This window comes from Saccopteryx leptura, chromosome 10 (genome assembly GCF_036850995.1).
Source record: "Saccopteryx leptura isolate mSacLep1 chromosome 10, mSacLep1_pri_phased_curated, whole genome shotgun sequence".
Taxonomy (NCBI): domain Eukaryota; kingdom Metazoa; phylum Chordata; class Mammalia; order Chiroptera; family Emballonuridae; genus Saccopteryx; species Saccopteryx leptura.
In genome coordinates, this window is record NC_089512.1 from 67,970,387 (window position 1) to 67,995,761 (window position 25,375).

The 25,375-nt window shown below is 39.6% G+C and overlaps 1 protein-coding gene across 4 annotated transcripts in view; it reads left to right on the plus strand.

Moving 5' to 3' along the window:
* The window catches only part of FRMD4B (FERM domain containing 4B), a 328,332-nt gene extending 309,820 nt beyond the window's left edge, over positions 1–18,512 (plus strand). For 2 of the 4 annotated variants that reach the window (XM_066350510.1, XM_066350506.1), the window contains 6 exons: positions 2,381–2,437; positions 4,525–4,672; positions 8,211–8,330; positions 9,178–9,986; positions 13,125–13,257; positions 17,026–18,512. In XM_066350510.1, the coding sequence (XP_066206607.1) occupies positions 2,381–2,437; positions 4,525–4,672; positions 8,211–8,330; positions 9,178–9,986; positions 13,125–13,257; positions 17,026–17,149 (1,391 nt within the window). In that variant the 3' untranslated portion in view covers positions 17,150–18,512. The remainder of the gene's footprint in view (positions 1–2,380; positions 2,438–4,524; positions 4,673–8,210; positions 8,331–9,177; positions 9,987–13,124; positions 13,258–17,025) is intronic. The other 2 variants (XM_066350507.1, XM_066350508.1) reach the window with 2 other exon arrangements.
* Positions 18,513–25,375: the final 6,863 nt, after the last annotated feature.

The following is a 25,375-nucleotide window of genomic DNA, read 5'->3' on the forward strand; positions in this document are numbered from 1 at the left end:
GGGCGCTTCTCCTGTGTGCCCTGGCCGGGAATCGAACCCGGGTCCTCCGCACGCTAGGCCGACGCTCTACCGCTGAGCCAACCGGCCAGGGCTCCTAAAGGTTTTTAATGCAGTAAACCATAAAGCTGTTTTATTTTTATTTTTTAATTGATTTAAGAGAGAGAAAGAGAGAAGCATTAAGTTGCCATTCCAGTTTGTTGTTCCACTTAGTTGTGCACACATTGATTGCTTCTCATGTGTGCCCGACGAGCAATCACACCACAAGGTTGGTGTGCTGGGACAATGCTCTATCCACTGAACCACCCCGCCAGGGCCACACTATAGTTTTTTAAGGGCCTTTCCAACTTATGTGGATAGAAAAGAGTTTTCGCAATTATTGTCTTTTATGGAAGCCATGATACTTAAAGATATGGGCAAATGTAAAACGATAGGATACAAAATTATAACTGCAATATGATCCCAATATTCTATTAATATGTCCACAAAAAGACTTATTGGGAAATATTTTAAAACACTAATAATTGTGGAATTTTAAATAACTTAATTTTCTTAATATTCCTGTATTTTCAAAATTCTCAACAATTATGTGTCTAAAACTTTCATATTCAGAAAAAAGCAGACTAGAAAATCTCATTTAGTTGGATTTCAAGTCCATTTGGCCTTACATATCTATTAGCATGGTTTTTCACCTTGATCATTGGTTGAAATCTAATTATATATTTTTTTTATTCCAAGATATTTTTTTCACCTCTAAACATCTATAAGATTGATTAGATTCTTATACTAGACACTGTTATAGTTAGGATTATCAGTAAATTTTTCTCTTTTTATTGAGACATAAAATAATTATATAGCTTAGATTTGACAAAATACAGTAACTAGGTTTAAAGCATACTTCAATTTAGGGCAAATGATTTTAAAAGCAAAGATAAGGGTTTTAGAAAGTGAATGCACAGACATCAACACACAAGTGTGGTCAGCTACAGCTGGGGAATTTAAGATGGCTTTGACTGAATTCAAAATCCAGTTGGCCTTGGTGGTGGTTCTATTCTGTACTTATAGAGACGGTGATTAGCTGTGCACTTAACTTTTGTAGCCATTTGTTGTGGCCCATTCCTCCCCAGATCGTGCAGGCTTCAAGTGTTCTCAACAATGACTGACATTTGGGCAGCAGATGGTGCCAGTGGTTGAGCGTTTACAAGGGGTAGATTTTCTTCTAAGGGTGTCTGACAGCTGACTGTCCTGGCACCTTGTCTTAGGACTTTATTTTGTGTCAATTAAGAGGTAGTCCACCTGGCTCTGATGAAGATTAACGTTTGAGACTGGGTGTAGGAGAGCCCCTTCATAATGGCTTTGAAGCTTACACTGAGGTGTTGTATTTGCCTATAATCTTGACACTGAGTAAGGAATCGTTTGCCAAAGCAGGCAACATATCTGACATGTCTTTTTTTCTAAATACATTTTTTAACACTTGATGGACACAACTAATAGTGAGAGTACTGTGCACATTTCCAACCATCAGTGTTTTTTTGACCACGCATTGTGTCTAGGTAACAAAAGAAGTAAGAACAGCAAAAGTTTAGTGAGCATTTGTCCTGTGCCAGGAACTGGGCTCAAGGATTTACATTCATTATTTCACTTAATGTTCACCTCAGCATTATTCATTTTGTACTGTTCTTATCCCATTTTAAAATTGAGCCAAATAATGCTCAGAGAGATTAAGGAATATACCATTATTTTAATCCAGGTCTGTCTAATTCAGTGGTTCTCAACCAGGGGCAATTTTGGCCTCCTGGGAACATTTCACAATGTCTGAGACATTTTTTATTGTCAAGACTGAGGGTGAGGGTGTTGTGGGCATCCGTTGGGTGGAGGCTGGAGATCCTACAAAGCAAAAAGGACAGCTCCCCCCAAGAAGAATTATTCTAAAATGTTAGTAATGCCACACTGGTCTAATAGAAAAGGGGCGTCTAAAAATAAGTTATGCTAACATTAGTTTCTCAAATGAGCATTCAAGTATATACTACTTAACACTTAATATTTATGACACGAATAGCATGATTTTTCTTTCCAGTTTGTAGGTCGTAAACACTCAATGTGTAAGGTAAAGTTTTTGTCCCATGTAGAAGCCAGATTGAAAACTAGTTGAAAAACAAAACATCCTTGAAGTCATTTCCATTTTAAGAAATAGTCCTATGTCATTTTTATACAGTATTGTGATATTTACATCTTCAATGGTAAATGGATCTATTCTTATAGTAATTCATTATTCTTAATGTACTGTAATGACATTTATCTAAGATTTATTTAGTTGCTTTATTAAATCATGATAGGTCTATAAATGTATGATTATACCAAAGGCACTCATTGTTATTCACAGAAGATGTAATCCCCTCAGAGAGCAGCTCCTTGTCCGACACTACCACCTGTGATGATTGTAAGTAGCTCCCCTTTCTTGGTTAAAATACTAGATATTCTGAAATAGTAAGATTTTTTTTTTAAATAAGTGAGAGCAAGTGAGGCAGAGAGACAGATTCTTGCATATCCCAGACTGGGACCCACCCGGCAAGGCCTCTGTGGGGTTATGCTCTGCCCATCTGGGGCATTGTTCCACTGCTCAGCAACTGAGCTATTTTTTAGTGTCTATGGGGGGTTTCATAGCCATCCTCAGTTGGTGAGGTCAACTCACTGGAATTAATTGGGCCAAGGCTGCGGAAGGGAGGAGAGAAAGAGAGAGAGAGGGTAAAGGGGGAGGGGTGGAGAAGCAGATGGTTACTTCTCCCATGTGCCCTGACTGGGAATCAAACCTGGGACATCCACACCCTGGACCAATGCTCTACCATTGAGCCAACCAGCCAGGGCCAAGATAATTTTTTTAGTTAACTAAAATTATTCTCTAAGGAACAGTAGAATCAACTCATGTTTATGCAGAAAGTTTGAGAAAGGGGTATTACAATGAACTTATACACAGGTTAGCATTAAATACAGTACCTTATAAATTGCATAACTTTGAGATTCAGAATACCATAACATGAATAAATGAGTCTCTCAGTAAGGAGCTGTAAGACTCTGTAAGATTTTTTTTCTTAACTTTTTATCAAAGTAATTGTGTATCTGCATAAACAATAGAGTCCTTCACCCTGATTTTCCCAGTGATGACATTTTACATATTTGGAGTCCAATATAAATTTAGGAAATTATAGTGTGGATTATAATTATCACTGCATTCTGGATAACTGGGAGTTTATATTACTTTCTTAGGAAGAAATACACATTTTAAAAATTGGGTTACGTGTCACTGTGTTGGTTTCATAGATACAACGTTGTGTCGATGTGCTGTGTTGTGTCACACATAGTGTTGTGATGGCCTGTGTTTATTCAACACATTTCATAATGGAATAGATTTCTTATTAAATGACATGGTGTTTCCTTGTAATCCTTTATGCTTAAGAAGAGAAGTGGCTTTCTAACTGATGGGATTTAAGCAATTTGAGGAGCCACTGACCCACACTGCTTCATCTGCTCCCAGGTTTTATGGTACTTGAAATTCCATCATTTCAGAATTCTTCCTTTGAGCTGAGGTTTGGTCATACTTGCTATTCCTCTTCAAAATTACAAATATTAGTGGGAGATGTAACAAGTGTCCAATCTCTCAGCATAAATCACTTTCGTCATTTTCAATGACAAAATGAGTCCTTTGGTCAGCCAAAGAGGTCTAAGAACTTTCAACTTCCTCAGCCTTTATACATTGGGGATATTCTATAATATAACTTGCAAAAAAACAATAGTATCACTCATTCTACCTGAGTGATTTCTTTGCTCAGTGTGGCATATATTGATGGCAGAGTTAGATCAGGCCCCACAAGAGTATTCAGTATTTCTTTTGTATAGTGTATAAAATATAAAAATAAATCTCCTAAAAGTTATATGATATACTCACTTTGGCAGCACATATGCTTCTAAAAACATCACCATTGGAAGAATAATTTGTTCACCAGATTTTTTTTTTTTTTTTTTTGAAAACTGATACTGAAGAGATTTATTAAACGAGCTCAGGGATTTGGGACTAGACCCCATGTCTGCCAGTCTCAAAAACTCACATTATTTTATTTCCTTCCCACATTTCGGGTAAGTGATACCAAATGAGAAGATTGGGAGAGCATGTAAGTCAAGCATGCTTACCTCATAATTTTTCCTAGACTGAGCTGTGACGCCAATCCCAAGTCAAGCACTGTGACACTTACACTCTGCCCATCGCATGGATTCACAAACTCAATGCCAAAGCAGATAGAAATCATACTTTATTGGGAGTCCTTGGAAGTTACTCTGGCTGAGTATGGCAAAGCCCCCACTCTAATCCAACGATTTGCAGAGAACTAGTAGAGAACAGTGACCTACATCCAGAGATACATTTTGTGTGATTCACCAGATCTTCTGATTTCTTTTTTGGAGTGTTGATATAGTATGTATTTACTTATTTATTTTCCTACTTATTTATTCACTCATTCATTTTACTTCTTATAGACAATGACACCTTCACTCTTGGTGGGCAGCGACCAAGTTCAGTACCTCATTCTCCAAGAACTCTTCCCCCCAAGTCTCTGGGTCTTGAGCGAATCCATTTCAGAAAGTCATCCATCAATGAACAGTTTGTGGATACCAGGCAGTCCAGGTGAGAACTAACACCATCAGTAGAACAAACACCTCACAGCTTTCTCCAAATATTCAACCCATTTTTGTGTTATCCTGTGTATCCTTTCAGAAGGGTTGTTTAGTAAGGCTGAAACATAGAAACCTACCCAGTCATTTGTGGTGACACAAGTAGAAGTGTTAAGAGCTATTTTGAAAAATATTTGGCCTGACTGGTGGTGACTCAGTAGATAGAGCATCATTGCAGAATGCTGAGGTTGCCGACTCGATTGTGGGGTCACTGGCTCAATTTTGAGGTTTCCTGCTCAATACCGGTCAAGACACGTATGAGCAGCAATCAGTGGATACACAACTAAAGTGGAGCAACAAGTTGATGCTCCATCTCTGTCTCTCCATCTCTGTCTTTCTTCCTCACTCCCCCTCTCTCTCTCAAAAATAAAATACCATTTGGCTACTTGCTTGTATTTAAAGTATTTGATTTATGTTAAATTACAGAGATGTTAATTATAATCTGGATTTGGGCACAGTGTCCAAAGTTTAGTTTATAACCCATGCTCTCAGGAAATTGTCATTAAATACCATTTTACCAAACCAAGTGACAGGAATGACTTCTGATCTTTCATGTAAAAACAGGGCTTTAACGAATTATAATCTGTAAAATAGACAATACAAATATTTTCTCAGGTAAATATTACCAGGGCAATAACATCAGATTTATTTATTTTTATTAATTGAGAGGCAGGGAAGCAGAGACAACTCCTGCATGTGTCCCAACTGGGATCCACGTGGCAACCCTCAGTCTTGGGCCAGTGCTCTGTCAATCTGGGCCACTGTTCCATTGCTGGGCAACTAAACTATTTTTTTTAGCCCCTGAGGCAAGGCCATGGAGCCATCCTTAGCGCTCCAGAGCCAACTTGCTCAAAACCCTCAAGCCATGGCTGCAGGAGAGGAAGAGACAGAGGGAGAAAGAGAGAGAAGGGGGGGGGATGGTGGCTGCTTCTGTTTGCCCTGACCAGGAATTGAACTCTGGAATTCAACACACCAGGCCTATGATGTACTACTGAGCCAACCAGCCAGGGCAGTAACATCAGATTTTAAAAAGATAACACCCAGTGATTCCCAAAATTTGCATTAATACTATATTTTTAAACTAAGACCTAGGATAGGATTGCCAGTTGTTTGCTTTGCCTAATCAGAATGTTCAAACAGAAAGCACCATGATTTCATGAAAAAGTGACATAATTATCAAAAATACATCTGTCATCATCATAACAATAATGAGATGAAGCTAACATTTATTGAGTACTTATTCTATGCTGTTCAAACACTATACGCTGTTCAGACACTGTTCAAACTGCTTTAATATATATTAATAAATTTAATCCTCGCAACAATTTTGATAGTACTGCTACTACTGTCATTACCGTTTACAAACAAGTATACCCAGGACCAGAAAGCATAACTGGTTAGGTTTATTAACTAATAAATGTCAGAATTAGGATTTGAACCTAGCTAGCCCACTCCAAAACCTAGAATGTGATCTTAGCCAATATATTATACCACATCTAAGAGAAGATGGAAATTATCCTCAAAATAAAGGAAGATTATTTAGAATAAATAATTTTTTACTTATGAAAGTAAAACCAACACTTAGTTATATTTTTATTTTGTCAACGACCACTGAAAACCTTTATCACGTAGCAGCTGCGGTTTGTGGACTGGCATTTAAGAACTGTTACCTTAAACAGTAGAGATCCAAGCATCTAGAGCTCTGCTGTCCCACATAATTAAAAGAAAATAAAATTAAAAATTCAGTTCCTCAGTTATACTTGCCATTTCAAGTGCTTACTACCCCCATGTGGCTAGTGTGTATACCACAGAGTAGCACAGATACAGCAAATTTCCATCATTGAAGGAAATCCTGTTAGATAGCACTGAACTAGCATATGTATTTATTATATAAGGAAAACAAAGATATTTCAGCAAAAGGAAGAATTATAACTGAGAATTCTTATCTCTAAATATTATGCCCACATCCCCAATAGTTTAAAATGAGTTTGTTCTTTGACCCAGTAATTTCACTTCCAGGAATTTTTCCTGTTGAACTAATTAAATACAGGATGCTTATTGCAGCATTGTCTATATCAGCGACAAATTGAAAGCAACCCAAATGTATTGTTTAAATAAATTATGATAAATCCTTAGAGTGGAATGTTACAGTCATTAAAATACCATTGTAAACAAATATTAACCAACATGAAACATTAGATATAATTTTAAATTTTTAAGTGGTTTTGAAAGAAAATATATAGTGAGGTCTCATTTTTTGTTCTTAAAAAGTATAAATGCTTATAAATATATATGCTTAAGAAAAATATCTGAAAACATTTAGTACTGACTGGCTATATCTAAGGTATCAGGTTATGGACATTTAAATTTTCTTTTTTATCTGTATCTTTGAATTTTTTTGCAATGAACTTGACATGCTTTTGTGATAAGTAAAAAGTTGAAGTCATTTAATTTAAAAATTAAATTCAAGTTGTATTCTTACAGTGCTGGGAAATGGGCAGAGGATTTAAGGATGTTGCTCTCTAGATCAGAGGCAAGCAAACGATGGTCCACTGGCCAGATTCACTCTAACACTTATTTTTTATATGCCCTGTAAGCTAAGAAAGGTTTTTATATCTTTAGATATTTAGAGGAGAAATCAAAAGCAATAATATTTTGTGATATGAATATTATATGAAATTTAAATTTTAATATTCATAGTCAAGTTTTGGGGGGGAGATTTATTGTTTTATTTATTTTTTTATTCAGTGAGAGAAGGGGAGGCTGAGAGACAGACTCCTGCATGTGCCCTGATGGGCTCCACCCAGCAAGCCCGCTAGGAGGCAATGCTCTGCCCATCTGGGGTGTTGCTCCATTGCTTGGCGACTGAGCTCTTTTTAGTGCCTGAGGTGAGGCCATGGAGCCATCCTCAGTGCCCGGGGCCAACTCTCTCCAATCGAGCCATGGTTGCAGGATTAGAAGAAAGAGAGAGAGAGAGAGAAGCAAGAAGGGAAGAGGTGGAGAAGCAGATGGGCACTTTTCCTTTGTGCCCTGACTGGGAATCAAGCCCAGGACATCCACACACCAGGCCAATGCTCTACCATTGAGCCAGCTGGCCAAGGCCTCATAGTCAAGTTCTATTCCCTTACCTATTGTCTATAGTACTTTCACACTTCAAGGACAGAACTGAGTAGTTTAGACAGATCATCTGGTCTACAAAGCAAAAATATATATTATTAGACTCTTTACAGAGAAAAGATTTGTTGCCTCTCTAGTTGCTTTCAATCTACTTTATTCAGTATACTCTTTTTAAAAACTTTGAAATTTTTTTCCTTCATATCTATGACTCAAGAGAGGCCACATGGACTTCCCTGAAACTTTTCTGGGATGTCAACAATACTACCAAGACACCTTCCCAAGTTTCTCCCCATGCGCCCTTTCCTTCAGCTGATGACAAATTTGCCAGATATGTTGGAGACTCACCATTTCTTGAATTATTTTTATTGCCACAGAGAAATGCTGTCAACACACAGCAGCCCTTACAAAACCCTGGAGCGGCGGCCACAGGGCGGGCGAAGCATGCCCACTACCCCTGTTCTCACCCGAAATGCCTACAGCAGCAGCCATTTGGAGTAAGAGTGCTTCATTCTGATCACTTTGGCTCTGTTCGTCTTTGCTTTAAGGTTTTGTTTTATTTGTTGGGTTTTGTAATCATTTTAAGGGACTTTGGCGGCAGTCTCTCCCTGTTTCCAGATCTCCTTTTTCTATTCACAATTTCACATATGTCAGCAAAGAATAGATTTCTGTTCAAGTAGATTAATGGATTTCTTAGTACCTTAATATTTCCAAACAGACATTACCATTTCTTATGCAATGGTGACAATAAATATCATGACAATAGTGACCTTTTGAGGTATTTACTGGAGGCTGTGCTAACTATTGTATTATATATACACCATATTATTTAGTCCCCACAACAAGCCTAATTGTAGATAACAGGTACTGTTTTATTGTCCACATTTTAGAGGCAGAAAGGGGGTTCAGAGAATTTAACTATCTTGGCCAAGCTCACACAACAGGACATGGCAGGGCCGACTCAGGGACGCACCACAGAGCCTAGGCTCTGGGCTTGTATTTTCTGCTCCTGTTGGAAGGCAGGACCCATCAAAGACTAGGGTTTTGTTTGTTAGTTTGTTTTCCTGGCTTTGATGTAAGTTGTGTATCATCAGTTTATCTTCTTGACTCTCAAGAAAGGACATGGATTACACAGTTGACTGAACATAGTTCTTTTCTCGTTATGACCGTGGCAGTGAACTGTGCGTGAACCAGTGGGTTCTGTTGTGCGATCAGCTTTGGAAACCTTCAAAGTCCACCTGCAAGTCAGTAGCTACTAAATCCTGCAGTGTGGCATTCTTTCTCCTAATTTCAGCCCCCTTTCCTCCTCCTTTCTTTCACAAGTTTACTTTTCTCCTCTCTCAGGCCCATGCCCCCATCTCAGCACTGCCGCCAGCGCAGTGGCAGCCTGGAATCCCAGTCGCACCTACTGTCAGAGATGGACCACGACAGGCCGTTCTTCTCCCTCTGCAAATCCCAAAGGAGCAGCAGCACCGAAGTCCTGGATGACGGGTCCTCCTGCACCAGCCAGTCAAGTGCCGAGTACTACTGTGTGACGCCCGTGGCTGGCGCCTGTCACAGTGCCCACACCTTGGACACCCGTGCCAGGGGTCGGAGAAGGTCCAAGAAACAGAATGTTTCCACTTCGAATTCGGGAAGCATGCCCAACCTTGTCCAAAGGGATAGTCTGAGGAATGGCATCTACTCAAAGAACCATGAACAGCCTTCTTCCAGCTACTATATCCCTGGGTACACACCATACGCGGAGTGTGACCTTTATTACAATGGCAGCTACATCTATGAGAATGACACAGAGGGACAGTACAGCGTCAATCCTTCCTACCGCTCCTCGGCCCACTACGGATACGACCGCCCGAGGGACTACAGTAGGTCCTTCCATGAAGACGAGGTGGACCGGGTGCCTCAGAACCCCTATGCAACCCTCCGGCTGCCGAGGAAGGTCACGGCATCCGAGCACATCAGCAAGAACATCCACAAGGCCTTGGTGGCGGAGCACCTGCGCGGCTGGTACCAGCGGGCCTCTGGGCAGAAGGAGCAGGGACACAGCCCCCAGACCAGCTTTGACTCGGACAGGGGATCTCAGAGGTGCCTGGGCTTTGCCGGGCTGCAGGGACCCTGTTCACCAGGCAGTCGCACATCCTCCTACTCTTCAGGTAAGAATGCTGTGGGGGCACTTGACACCCAGATTTAACTTAGCCCTTGTTCCCCACTCACCCCAAAACGGCAGCCCCTCAAGGATCAGGAGACCAGTATCAGGAGAGTAGCTTCCATGGAGTGGACCCACAGTCAGAATTGCCAACTTAAAAATGGTTCCCTCTGGCTTTCCAAAGAACACGGTCCACACGGGTCTGATGAAGCAAGTTGTAGAATAAAATCCAAAAACATTTACTGAGCATCTATTCTGAATTCTGCCTTATGTCAGGGCTCCATATAGCTTATTTTTTCTAGGTCTTACACAGATAGTCACAGTTCTTAAATGTATCCTGGTCATTGAGGCTTGATATATTAGGAGGATAGACTAAACCCTTCAGTTCCCAAGAAAACAATTATGTATCCTTCCTTGTTCACCACCAGGAGTTTGATCAGTTTGTTTCAAATGCTCTGGTATCTGCATATGGCATCTAATAATTGTGATAGAGGCTGGCATCTATTAAGTAAGCACTGTTCCTGGCACTGTTCAAAGAACTTTGCATGTCTTAATTCAATAGTCATATATAGACCAACTGCAGTCAATTTAGGGATTTTCAAAGATAGTTTCTTTTTTTAATTGATTGGTTTTGAGAGAGAAGGTTTCACTTGTTCTACTTAGTTGTGCACTCATTGGCTGCTTCTTCTATGTGCCCTGACTGGGATCAAACCTGCGTTTCGGGATGACACTGAGCTAATGGACCAGGGCCTCAAATATAGTTTTGATTAGTGTTTTCTTCATGCATTGACGTGGCCCCTAACGCTGCCGACATTTGTGGTGGACTTACTGCATACCACAGCTGTGCCAAGTACTTTAAGTAGGTAAATAGGTGGATAAGAAGAGAGTCTGTCTCTGGTTGAATTTATCAGCAACAAGCAGGCACATCCAGAACACTGGGGGGCCAGTGCTGGGACACTTCCTGGCCTTGTGCTTACACTTTAGTTAGCAGCCAGAGGGAAATGTGAAAATTAAGCAATGTTAAAGCTTTAAAGAAATGAATGAATTCTTGAGCAGCATGTAAACATGAGTGCATGAGTCTTGCCCTTTCCTTCAAACATGACTCTTCAGTGAGACACATGCAGAGATACCCAAGCCCTGGTGTAATAGTCAGTGAAAACTGTACCTTCAAAAGTTTCATAAGTTTGTTGATAAGAGGCATTTCCATGGAGATTTCTGTTTGGGTTTGAGTTCCCTTCTGTTTGTGCAGGACTTTGGACTTCCACTAGTGCTCTCCCATCTTACCACATCTGACATATGAACCTGTAATTCTTTTTTGTTATTTATGGCTCTGAACTAGAAAATGCCCTTCTACCTTCTAAAGTTCAGGGTATCACTTGAGAAACTCAGAAACTGAGCCTGAGCAGAGGATTATGAAGAAAGAACCAAGCAAGGGGGCTGATGCATGTGGATGGTCATCAGGGCACAGGGCAGGGGTAATGCTTCCCTAAACAGTGAGGCCAAGGACAAGCAGGTGCAACCCAGAACCATCAACATTCTTAGCAGTTGGCTCAGTTCTGGGGTAAAGGTAAGAATGGAGTTAATGTGTCCTGATTTGGACTCTGTGTCAGTCTTGCTGATATCGGCTGGATTTGGCCCACAAGACCAAAGGGCACCAGGTTTTAAGAAATACGATATTTGAAATCAATACTCTCAGAATTCCTTTTGGAATTTTCCTCATTTCTGTCTATGTTTTATAGTTACAGAACTGTATTACAACAGGCGTGCATTATTCTCATACAGTGATTAGTTCATGATTATTTGCCAAATTAGTCAGGGGTTATGTAGTTCCTTCCAGCCACTTGAAGACTCTCTCAGTGACTCACTATTAGTAATAATGACAGCCTCTATCTATTGGCATCTGACCATGTGCCACACAGCACACTCAGCACTTCATAGGCATGATATATCCCATTTAATGTAGGCAGCAGTTCTATACATTGAGCGTTCTTATGTTCATTGTTATTATCCTAATTGTGCAGCTGAACAAGTCTGGCTTAGAGAGTGCCCAATCCCCACAGCTAGTAAGTGGTAGAGTGGGAAGTCAGTCCCGTCCTGCATCTTAACCACCGACTTAGACAGGTGAGACGTTCTTGAAGCTCAAAAGTGGGTGTTAGATCTTTGAGGCAAAATATGGTGGCATCCAGGGTTTTGAAATGTGTTTGTCCCACATGGGTCACAAGAGCCTTGGGCGTGTGAGAGAAGAGAGCAGGAGGTGGGCAGCCAGAAACAGACATGGAGGACAGCTGAAAAGACCTGTAAGGCTGGTCATTTGTGTCTTGGATGACCAGCATGGCAGTGTGGTCACCTGTGCTTCCTAGGCGTGGAGCAGGACTGCTTTTACAGAAAGGACAACAAACGCCCAGTGATGAGGCATTCCTTGGGCTTTGCTCCCAAATTATGCCCATGTCTTGTTCCAGTCCAGTCTCTCAGTAGAACTAAGTCTATTCATACAGAAATTCTTCCTATACTGGCTACTTTCACTACTTCTCGACCTTTTTATAAGGGATAAAAATATTCCTTGACCCTCCTAGTGACTGACGTTGCCTTCGGCTGAGGAACAATCAGGCCTCGGTAAGTCAGTTTACAGACTGCTTCCTCAGAGACCTGCAAGAAGCTCAGTAATCTCCTTACCTCTTTCTGTCTCAGCTGCTGCAGCCCAAGGAGAAAGATTCTCTCAACAATCAGGGTTTCTTCTAGCTTGTCTTCTGGGTTATTTTTTTATAGGATGTCCTTTAATTAACCTTATCTCCATTAATACTATTAATAGTTATTATTTATTGAGTGATTACTCTGTGCCAGGAACAGGGCTATTTTCATATATTATCTTATTTAATCCCGATTTTATCTCTATACAGAATATATTTATATTATTATACCCACTTTTCAGATGAAGAACTTGAAGCTTAAAGAGGATAAGCCATTTGCCCAAGGTCACATGGCCAGTGAGCAACCAAACTGGAATAATAACTTGGCCGATTCCAGACATGGCTCTTAATCTCTAGTTTGCACATAGCTGATTATAATGTACATGTAAACGGCCTAAACAATTTTCAATATAAATATTGCCACTAATTTTTGTCTACTTTTCCATATCTATTTCTAGTGCCTTCTACAAATGCTTCCGGGAACTGGAGGACCCAGATAACAGTAGGGCTCTCTGAATATGAGACCCTGGCACATCCGTCTTACACCAGCTGCTATGGCAATAACTATAATCCTTTGCCTTCCCCAAGCAGGTGAGGAAGCAGTACTCAGAAATTCTAGTAGTCTGTTCCTGGTTAAAAAAAAAAATCCAGGAATCCCATTTTATTTTATGAATGTAAAATAATCTAGTTCAAGAGTTGGCAAACTATAGCCTGTGGGTCAAAATCAGTTGCCGTCTGTTTTTGTAAATGAAGTTTTATTGGGAAACAGCCATGCTCGTTGGTTTCGTATTATCTCTGGCTGTTCTTGCACGATGAGGGCAGAGCAGAGTAGTTATGATAGAGACCATATGGCCAACAAAGTCCAAAGTATCTGGCCCTTTAAGGGAAAGTTTGTTACTCCTTAATCTGGCTCATTCAGATGTAACCCCACTCTTGGAGTTCTGTACATTAAATTCTGTATCTGAAAGTCTGTTTTTAATTGAAGTACTTGAAACTGTATAGTTGATTTTTTCTGTTTAGACTTCTGGAGCCTTGCAGGAAAAATATCTCTGCTCCAGAAAAAGCTGTTCATCCCAGGATTCCTCACAGACAGTTGGAGGGCTTGATTTCAAACATTTGCTGCCTTTTTGTGTCTGACCTTATGTTCAAGAACCAACAGAAACAGCCAGCTGTCCTAGTTGTAAAAAGTAATTCTTTGTAAACACTTGGAGAAGAGATATAAGAAAACAGTTTGTCGAAATGTGGTTTTTAAAAAGATTGCAAACTCTGAGTTACATATTTTTCGATCTTCGTAATACTCAGGGAAAGCTAGGTCATTTCTTGCTCTCACAGAATATAATCGACACCCGTGGTGCCAAGAAGTTGAACATTTTTGGAGTTTTTTTAGAAAATTTAATCTTGCTTCCTTTAAATCAGATGCTTCAGACATAGGAGACTTACACAGACTGTAATTATAAAGATCTTTATACTTGTGAACTTGAGAGGTTAATTTCTCATTAAAACACTCAGTGTAACAGTAAATTGGAGATACCCTCAAAAGCTTTATTTTTTTTCTATATATTCAGCAGAAGTTTTTCTTGGCTTGAAATACTAGTCCAATTGTCTCAACTTAACAAAGAGTGTGCTCAAAATAGAATTTTAATGAAAATATACTTCAGAGGATGTGACATAGCTTGGATTTCTATAAATAATGCTTGAGAATGAGTTAAGAGAGAACTAAAATGATTTTGGTCCAACATTTGTGCTAAATTTTTTTTATTTCAATTCTAATCATTTTGTATAATACATGGGCAGATAGTTTTTCATGTTTATAAACTTTTACTTTACTTTTTTGTTCACTCAGTTAGAAATGGCATAAAACATTCAGTGTATAAATAAAGACAGTGCTAATAGTATCCTTAAAATCTACTCTCACTGGATTTAAGGAGTGCTAAATATTTTTACAGAACATTTGTTTTGGAATATGCCCATCTCTTTCAGCCAACCTAAGGTGACTTGATAAGGGTGTTTGGTGTCCAAGGGGCTCAATTTACAGGAAATTAGATCTACTTAAAAATTCCTATTGTGTGTGTGTACACACATGCGTATAACATGAGTTCATTGTGGAAAATAATAAAGGGATAAATAAGAGGGAATAATTTAATAATTCCACCTCCTAGAGATGACAGCTATTAATATTTTGGCACATTTGCCAATTTTTTTGTACCCATTTTTAACATGGTCGTAATGATATTGTATATATAATTTTACATCCTTCATTGTATATGAAATTCTACATCCCAATGTTTTACTTAATATTATACCATTAACATGGTCCCATATTTTTAAAAGCTCTTTAAACCTTATTTTATGTGACCAATATAATATTCCACTAATAAATACACCACATTTTATGTAACATTCGCCCATATTTTGAATTTGAATATTTTTTGGATTTTCTTTCTTTGTTTATTGTAAGTAATGCCACTATTAACATCTTTATATAAAATATTTGTTCGAATTCCAGATTATTTCCATAAGATTTCCAATTAGTAGAATTAAATGATTAAGTTGCAAAGTATATTTTTTTAACCTCTTGCTTTCCAGAAAAATCTGTCAGTTTACCCCCCAGCCACAGAGTTATGCAAGTGCTTACTTTCATTCATATGTCTATTTAGGAGTTTTTAAAATTATAATATAGTTTGATCAATTTAACTTGACCTACTACTAACAAGGCAAGTATAATAGCAATCATCCATAAAGCTTTAGAAATTTTGTCCTAAAATTGCCTGTCATCGTTGATGAAAACTGATTTTTAAAATAAGAGAAATTGGGTTTCAAGATAAAGATAAAAAACTCTAGGTCTTCTCTTAAGTTAAAGATCTGAAATGCTTAGCAATAGACCAGTAATTAGATCAATATAAATGAAGTGCATATTAAAGATCTTTTCCCCCAGGGTATCCGGGTCTTACTATCACAGAAAGCTACAAATTTTTACTGAAACTTTTTTTCTTAGTATGATGTGATATAATTGTCAGTGGCATAAACCTTCTGAAATTAGAAATGTTAAAGTCTCTCCTGCTACCTATTATATGGTCAAAGATTATGGTCAAAGTCTGGGCTCTACTGCTGCAAATTGTGTTTTCAAATAACTTTTTTCTTTCACTCCCTGTTTTCCATTCCCCTCCCTCTTCCTTATCTCACCTTATTTATCACTAGGCAAAACCAAGGGCTTCTGTCCCAGAGAACGGTTGTGTCTCCAGAAATGAGATCAGTTTTAAATTCTCTTTTGTTAGGTGTAGCCAGCGGTAGTAAGTACAGCCCCTCAAACCTGTGTGTTGCTTCTTGCGTAGCAGGAGTTCTGCTTGCTCTGACTGATGTGTGACGTAATGGAAGTCTGGCTTTGTTTTTACATTAGATGAAAACACTAAATACCTAGATTCATAATTATTTCTTTTTAAAGCTCTTCTTCCAAAGGCTTTTTATTACCTTTGCTAAAAAGCATTGAAATTTAAGATAAAAGGAAATCTACTAACTACCTAACCTATTCTAACCCACTACTACAAGAATGAGGCTTTGCTTATTGGAATGGTTTGTCTAGTAAGATGCTTTATTTGGATATAATATCCAGCTGATTTTTATATATGATTTTTAATATGATACCTGATTTTTATATATGATGCTATTTCCAATTAAAATTGACCCTAAAGCCTAGGGATCTAAAATATGTCTCAAGATACCTCTGCCTCTCTCTAAATATATTATATATTCCTTTGTCCCTGAGGAAAGCATTGGGCATATTCCTTTAATTCAAAGAATACTTAAAATGTAGCTGTCAAAAATGCTTTCTAAAAAGTTAAAAATAGGACTCTTAACATAAATGGAAAATGGGAATATATCAAAGATTTAACTAAAAAAAAGAAAAAAATTAACTCATTGAGGGAACTAACAGAACAGTAAAACCAGTTCCAAGAAAATTCGAGGGACTGTGTTCAATACAGTGAAAGAGAAAATGTTGTGGTAAGATTACTAGATTAGATACAAAATCAGTTAATGTTCTGCAGGGCAATACAACTATAACCATAATCTCTCTTTCTGTACAGAAGTTATTTTTATTTCTTTCAGACAAAAAAACAAACAAACAACTGAACTATAATTTAACACAATCTAGGTCCTAATCAGTGGTAAATAGAAGTTATACAAATGTTTATATTTCAAGAGAATTAAATACTCCTGCTCCTGCATGGGCCTGGTAGACAGTACTCAAAGTTTTGGATAATTTTCTTAATACTGCTTTCTACTAACTTCTTTGAGTGTAATCATTTTGTCACCTGGGAACAGAAATGACCCCAAGTAGTAATTGTTACTGATTTCCTTTAGTAGACAGCACACGGAGACCAGTCAACTGGACGGTCCAGATGGAACCCGGCTGGAAGACAGCCTGGAGGGTAGTGAGCAGAGGCTCTTTTGGCATGAAGACTCAAAGCCTGGAACATTAGTCTGAACTTCAGTAGGACCTCTTGACCAAACACTGCATTCTCCCACTACTGTGCCTTGTAAAATGTGTTTGTCTTCCCAGAGGGTGTTGCCTTTAGAAACCTAAAGGCCTCAAAGGTAGAAGAAAGGACTCACAGTGCCCCGGAAGTGAATCCCACACTGCCCCAAGCACACAAAGCGCCTGCCTGCACAACAACCTGCCTTCCAAGTCCTGGTGCGAGCCTAACAGAGCAAAAGGTCAGACTACGTGTTGAGCCATCGCCAATGGAGGACTCAGCCTTTATCAATAGCAGGCACTTTTTAATGGAATAAAAGTTGTTGAAGGCAAACCTCCAAACTGTGGAAAGTGCTTTAAAGATCTCCAAGAAGAAAGAAGGACAGGAAATTGCAGAGCACAATTCAGAATGATTAGAGGAGGAACGCCAGAGCTCCATAGTCATTGCTTACCATCACAAAGTTTGGGTTTGCGAGCTGATGAAGAAGGACACTCTTTCTGCATGGACATGAGCAATTTAGACAGTATTGGAAAATTACTTGAAGAGAAGCTGGATTTTCATGAAGTTCTGAATGACTGTAAATGTTTTTAGGATTTTATAAAGAATGATGGTTTTCATAAGCACCATAAAGTGGGTTCCAAAAATACTTATTGCTGTAGCATCCTGTAATAGAATTTTATGGTAGCAGATTGGGGAAATGAAGCAGTCTATGAATAACTGACAAGCTCTGCTTGCAGGATTTTTTGAGGTACAATATCATTGGGCTTTCTTTTTCTATACCCATGGCATGGTGAGCTGTGATTCAGGCTGTTAATTCCCAATTTGGCTGTCATTTGAAATGAAGAGTTTTCTAATCAAAAATTTGAAAAAAAGAACCCAAAGCAAAATAAAGAAAAGCCACATCATTTTAGATAAATTGTGTGCCTTAAAATGGTGACCATTAGAAAAGTAAGCATATTGTCTGAATTCCAACAGATAGTTCTAAGTCACCAAAGTGACAAAAACAAGATAAGTCATTAAGGAAAAAAAAAAACAGCTATAACAACTCCAAGCTGCAGTAGATTTAATTATGAGGCTAAAACTACCTCATACCTTTCATGGAAGAATTAATTAGCTATGGTTTATGGTTGAGTTTTTTAAAACAAATATTTCCATATTCCAGATCTTTTTTGTCATCTTTGCTCTGCTTCAAAATCTCGTAAAAGGTGTTCCCTCCCCCTCCCCCTTTTTTACAATTTTCTTGTTCATATTGTGAATAGAGAAGTTTCTGAACAATTTTTTTGGAACATTTTCTATCTATATTCCAAAGCATGTAATATATACATAAAGTTGATTTGTTAAACTGGTCCTTAGTCATTTGTATCATTAAAAATGGAGTTTGGAGAAAAAAACTTGGAACAAAAAAAGACATAAAAAAATAACTTATTCCTTTTTGCATATTTGTATAGCCTTCTAGAAACAAAAATACCCTTTTGCATATTCTTTTACTGTTCTGACTTTTTAAGACCTATTTTTATTTTACATAGGTCAATAAACTAAAAGGTGTGCTACTGAAAATGTTTATATATTCTTTCATTTATGTTCAGGGCTCATACAAAGCAGTTTAAGGTGCTCTACTTCAGGTAATCATGTGGGACAGGATTACAGATTATTAGTTACATAGTATTACAGTATTTTACTGATTTCGGGTGCAAGATTTTTATATTTACATCTCTAAAATGGGCCCTGGCCAGTTGGCTCAGTGGTAGAGTGTCAGCCTGGCGTGCAGGAGTCCGGGTTCGATTCCCGGCCAGGGCGCACAGGAGAAGTGCCCATCTGCTTCTCCACCCCTCCCCCTCTCCTTCCTCTCTGTCTCTCTCTTCCCCTCCCACAGCCAAGGCTCCATTGGAGCAAAGTTGGCTGGGACGCTGAGGATGGCTCTATGGCCTCTGCCTCAGGTGCTTAGAGTGGCTTTGGTTGCAACAGAGCACCGCCCCAGATGGGCAGAGCATTGCCCCCTGGTGGGCGTGCCGGTGGATCCTGGTTGGGCGCATGCGGGAGTCTGTCTGACTGCCTCCCGTTTCCAACTTCAGGAAAAAATAAAATAAGGGTGCATCTTTTGAATGATGGCATGTTCTAGCAGAATGGGCAATGGTTTTTCTTTCTTAGTGATGCCTAAAATAAAAATAATGCTGTCTTACAATAAGTTGTCTTAGAATTCATAGAATACAGTAGTTTATTAACTCACTGATGTGAATTTTTAGGCTTTCTAATCTTGTGAATGTTGTATTTTTTTTTTGTAACACATGATTCATCCTACTTTTGCTGACCAGAAACAGGATCTTTTAAATTCAAGAAAATATTAAAAAAAAAAAAAAGAAAATATTTCACCCAACATCTTTTTCTCTTGCACAATGGAGAGGGGAGAGTGGGAAATGAAATGTAGGGAGCTCTTAATATTTCTGAGCAAGTACCTTAAATGGAATTGACCTTTCCCTGTTCAAGAAATAGTGTGCTCAGAATTGCTAGTGTACTTTTAAAGAACAAATAGAACTTGCCTCCCAAATGGGAAAAGACAAGTAGAAATGGAAGCAGAGCAGGCCCTGCTGTGTGACTCCCCCACACCAATCTTTTTTGATAAACATCTCCCACTCACTTTATCATGTTTAATAATAACAAAAAAGTGACAAGAAGTAAGTTTTACAACAGGTAAATTTCCTTTTTTATTACCAAATATGGTAAAAGTTTTAAATGTGCACAAAGCAAATATGTAACATAAAAACAATGTGCCCTATAAACCAAACATCAGATATAACAATGAATCTGATGTATATTAGTTCAGGTTTTATCCATGCATATAATCTTTTAGCTTAAAATATAACATCATATTACAAGAACAATTTTACACCTTTTTTCACCTAATACAACTTGGGCCTCACTGTATCAGTATATAGCAACCTACCTCATAAAGATTTGTGTTGTGTTTCACAAGGTGGATTTAAAAATTGCCTCACCTTCTTTGATGTTTAATTTTTTTTATATTTGAGAATATTCTTCTGAATTCTTCCTTATATATATAAAAGTTTATATTATACATAATAATGATTCCAGAATTGTTTAAATAATTAGTTTGGCCTTAGGAACAAAGCTTCAAACTAAGAATTTCCTCAAATGTTAGTCTTTATGAACTTTCAGAATTGAATACTGACTTTCTTCAATACAGTAAGAAAGTTTGGATTATTTTCTAGTGTCGTGCTTCTCAAACTAGCAGTGGTGAAAAACAGGTTTTTAAATTTTCAGCCAAAAGTTGGAAAAAGAGAAGAATGTCCTGCAGGAGCAGTGAGTTGCCGTGTGTTTAATTATAGTTCAGTGTGTGCCAGACCACTGTGCTAAAGTGCTTTACAAGTCATTTGCTCATTTAATCCCCACAATGGCTCAGTGAGGAATATGGTGCTATTAATCTCCATTTTCCATGTAAAGAATCTGAGCACTAGAAAGGTCAAGTAATTTGCCAAGAGTCATACAGCTATTAGGAGAAAAAGTGGAAATAGATTCTGACTTTTCAAACTCCAAATTTTACCTTGCTTCATGAACAATTTCTCTGCAGTAAGGGTAACAAACAGTATTTTTAAAAACATATTAATGAAAAATTAAGTGAATACATGCTAAGCTTGGCTTTCCTTGCTCATTACTTACTAAAGATAATGGACCTAATTTGCTTCCACTTACCAGAGACAGAAAGGCCTCAGTCCAAACACAGGTCAAGATAACCTTTATCTAGGATACTACCTAGTCTTGAACGGCTGCCCACGAGGCCACATTATTTATTCTTATGTGAGCTCATCAGTGGTTCAAGAACATTTCTTAAATTGTTTTCTCACCAATCAATTGTCTCACACATTGGAATATACTTGTTACAGTCACAGCCATAATTAATTAAATATTGATCAGTAGCACTGAAAATATCTGTTGATCCATCCCATTCTGATTGCTCAGGGCAGTATGATCATATGAAGTTTGTGGGCTCTTTTTCCCATGCGCTGAGGAGTCCTCTCAGAATTCTGCTTGATCGGATGCATGCGTTCTGTGGGCCTCATGCTTCAATTCTCTTTGAAAAGTGAATCTGAGATTAATCTCCCCTTAGAATTTGAGCCTACTGCCAGAAAGTCCTTACAACATTATTATCCTCTTCTACCTTTGATGAGTCATTGAAAGAGTCTATCTTCCCTGCAAAAGAAAATAGGAAATATGCAACAATATTATTTTAGCAATATTTACCTGATTCTTAACATCAGCACACATACCTTTTTGCTTTTGTATATCAGCAGCCTTGATAAGGAGGATGTTCTGGTAGGTGAAAGCTGACCTGACTTCTGAGTTTAGATCATTATCTCTTCTTGAGTGCTTGTGACACTCACTCTTGAAATACTCAAGGTTTAAGAGGTTTGTAATTTCCGCTAGGGCTGTACCAACCCCTCTGGGGCACGTGGAGACGTGTTGCTGTGTTTCATAATCTCCCAGTGACTTGTAATACGGCCAGCATTTAAGAACTGCACTGCGAGGCATAGGATGACCCCACAGAGCAAATAGTTGTTCTGCCAAAGTGACCCCATTGAGAAACACGGAGTGACTAATATAAGAAAAGATTTGTTAGAGCAGACTCTATGAGTGCTGCCTTCCAGTGTTCGAAGCAGAGATTTCTCAATTTGGAAACCGGGGTGGGGGGGGGGGAGTGAAGGAGACAATTGTTTTCTGAAGGTGGGGGAGATATTAGAGGTGATTAAAAAGACATGTCTGTTTGATATTTGGACACCCACCATGTATCAGTGAACCACTGTCCTTTCTAAGCAATGAGGATAGAATGCTTCCCTGGAGCTGACAGCCTGCGACAGAGAAACAGAAGCGAACAATTTGAATAATTTAAGATTACTATTAGTCCTATGGAAACCAATAGTGTTGAGAGGAGAAAGAGGACATGGATAAGACCTTGGGTTGGTGGGACACATGGGGTCCTTTGGGATGGTAATGCTTCAGCCTGGACTTGGACTTGACCATTATTAGAAGAAGATCTGGTCAGATAATAAGGAAGAGAAGCTTTCTCAGAGCTAAGAGAATGACATTATGGCATTCACCATTGCCCTAAAGCTAGGAGAAGCTTAGCCAGTTTTAGGAATCAGGGAATAGAACAGATTATGCCAGGAGTAAAGAAATACAGGGAATCAGAAAGAAAGGCAGGTGCCAGTTGGAGCTCTTACTGTAGCCCCAACAGTGGGCCTACATGCTATCGCACCTCACTTCATTTCATCCCTCCTACAGCTGCGTACCAGAAGTTGTCCTTATTCAGAAAAGGAGGTAGGAGAGATGGCCACAAGGTTACCACAGCCTCAGTTTCATGACTGTGCAGTAACTTGTAAAGCTAATATCCAAACCTATGTCTGACTGCACATCTCATGCTTTTTATTAATTATGACTTTATGAAAAGCAATTGCTGCCTGACCAGGCAGTGGCGCAGTGGATAGAGCATCAGACTGGGACGCGGAGGACCCAGATTTGAGACCCCAAGGTCGCCAGCTTGAGCACGGGCTCATCTGGTTTGAGCAAAGCTCACCAGCTTGGACCCAAGGTTGCTGGCTTGAGCAAGGGGTTACTTGGTCTGCTGTAGCCCCACGGTCAAGGCACATATGAGAAAGCAATCAATGAACAACTAAGGTGTCACAACGAAAAACTGATGATTGATGCTTCTCATCTCTCTCCGTTCCTATCTGTCTGTCCTTATCTATCCCTCTCTCTGTCTCTGTAAAAAAACCAAAAGCAATTGCTCTCCAAGTACCTCTTAAATGGAAAGCAAAGAAAATTAAAAGGAAAGGGAAGAAGCAAACAAAAGGGTCAGCCTGGGGAGGAAGGAAGAGGGAGGGCCAAGGGGCAGTGGGAAATCAGACAGGCATGGTGAAAATAACAGGGACAAGGACAGGCCAGGGCAGCCTCCCATCTGCATTTTCAGTCTGTGCAATTCAGATGCCTCCGAACAGGGTGTAGCTTAGAAAGAAATAAACCTAACGAGGGGCCGCTTAACAGCCAACCAGGCTGGAATTACCTTTGTAAAAAGGTTGGAGGACAAGGCCCTGGCCGGTTGGCTCAGCGGTAGAGCGTCGGCCTGGCGTGCGGGGGACCCGGGTTTGATTCCCGGCCAGGGCACATAGGAGAGGCGCCCATTTGCTTCTCCACCCCCACCCCCTCCTTCCTCTCTGTCTCTCTCTTCCCCTCCCGCAGCCAAGGCTCCTTTGGAGCAAAGATGGCCCGGGCGCTGGGGATGGCTCCTTGGCCGCTGCCCCAGGCGCTAGAGTGGCTCTGGTCGAGGCAGAGCGACCCCCCGGAGGGGCAGAGCATCGCCCCTGGTGGGCATGCCGGATGGATCCCGGTCGGGCGCATGCGGGAGTCTGTCAGACTGTCTCTCCCCATTTCCAGCTTCAGAAAAATACAAAAAAAAAAAAAAAAAAGGTTGGAGGACAAGAGCAAAAGCTTTTTTTTTTTTTTTAAGTTATTTTTTTTAATTTTTTTAATTAATTTATTTATTTACTTTTTTTAGATTTTATTTATTCATTTTTTTTTATTAGAGAGAGAGAGGGGAGAGAGAGAGAGAGAGGGAGAGATAGAGAGAGAACAGGGGGAGGAGCAGGAAGCATCAACTCCCATATGTGCCTTGACCAGGCAAGCCCAGAGATTTGAACCGGTGACCTCAGCATTCCAGGTTGACGCTTTATCCACTGCGCCACCACAGGTCAGGAGAGCAAAAGCTTTTGAGGAATGCACTCCCAAAAGGCTCCTCCTGATCAGTGATTAGACTAGGTGGGGGCCTCCCACCCCTGCTCCCTCCAAACGCAAACACAACTTTTCCCAGATAACTATTCTTTATGGTGTCCTCTCCCCAGTTTCAGAAGAAAATGGCTACATAAGGAAAGGCTATCAAAGAATGGAAACCCAGAGTGAGGAAGATCTCCTTAGGGATACCAACAGGCCAAGACTTGGAAGGGCATTCCCAGAACCCTTCAATTACCATGAAAGAAGCAGTTCTGGGAGCTGATAGTGGGAGTCTGGGCAGACACTGCCATTCTTATAAAGCAGAGGTTAAAATGTGGGCTTGGAAGTCCGGTCAACCTGGAGACAGGCTTCCAGGCTTAGAATCAATCCCAACCTCCTCATCTTTTGCTGGTTATACGAACTAGGGTAAGTTTTCCAGCTTCCTTGGGCCTCAGTTTCCTCTCCAGTACATATTGCAAAAAAGTAGTTTGTGGGTTAAACAAGATAATGTACATAAACAGCTCATGACAACCTCTAGTCCCTAACACATACTTCATAATATATCACTAAGTGATGTACAGTAGTAATGAGATCGGGAACGTTGGGGTTCTGTCTAACCAGTTAGCTCATTTGGTTAGAGTGTCAACCTGATACTCTGGGTTTGACCCTTGGTCAAGGCCCATACAAGACTCAACCAATAAATACTCAAATAAGTTCCTCTCTCTCTCTCTCTCTCGCTCTGTTTTCCTTCCTCTCTAAAATAAATACAATTTTTTTAAAAATTTGTAAGAAAGTTGGGGTTCTAAAGCTTTGCATTGCCTTAGTTCAGCCCTTGAAATGACAACACTATGGTAATAACTCACCAAGGCCTGGTTGTATCTCAGGCATTGTCTTGGGCACTTGAAATATATTTTTATTATATACTGCTCACCAAAAATAGGGGATATTTTATAGCTTCAGATTCATTTTGAAATATCCCCTAATTTTTGTGAGCAGTATATAATCCTTGGCAGGAACTTTGTAACCATTGATTCTAAAAGAAAGCTCAGGGAAGGGAAGTAGTTTGCCCAAGTTACATACCTAGAAAGGACCCAGGTTGGGATTGCAATTCACAATTACAAACACAGAAGCTTTGTGAAGTATGAACCTGGCCACTCTGGGGTCCACTGTGGAAAGAGGCTGCACCAACATTTCACCCAACAAGTCAAAGCCTATTCTTGATCTTTCAACCAGAGCTCTCCTCCAAGATGGGCACCCTGAGGGGGAGGTGCCCTTGCAGGGCCTGAGAGTGAGCGCCTTGTTAGAAGAGCACACACCCTACCTGCCTAGCCTGCCTCATCCTGGGCCCGGCCCTCTGCTGACTCACACTGCTCTCTGCCTTGTTGTGTGCCTAAGAATGTAAGCAGGCCAGTCAGTAGTGTGGCCAGACTTAACAAATGAACATATAGGACATCCAGTTG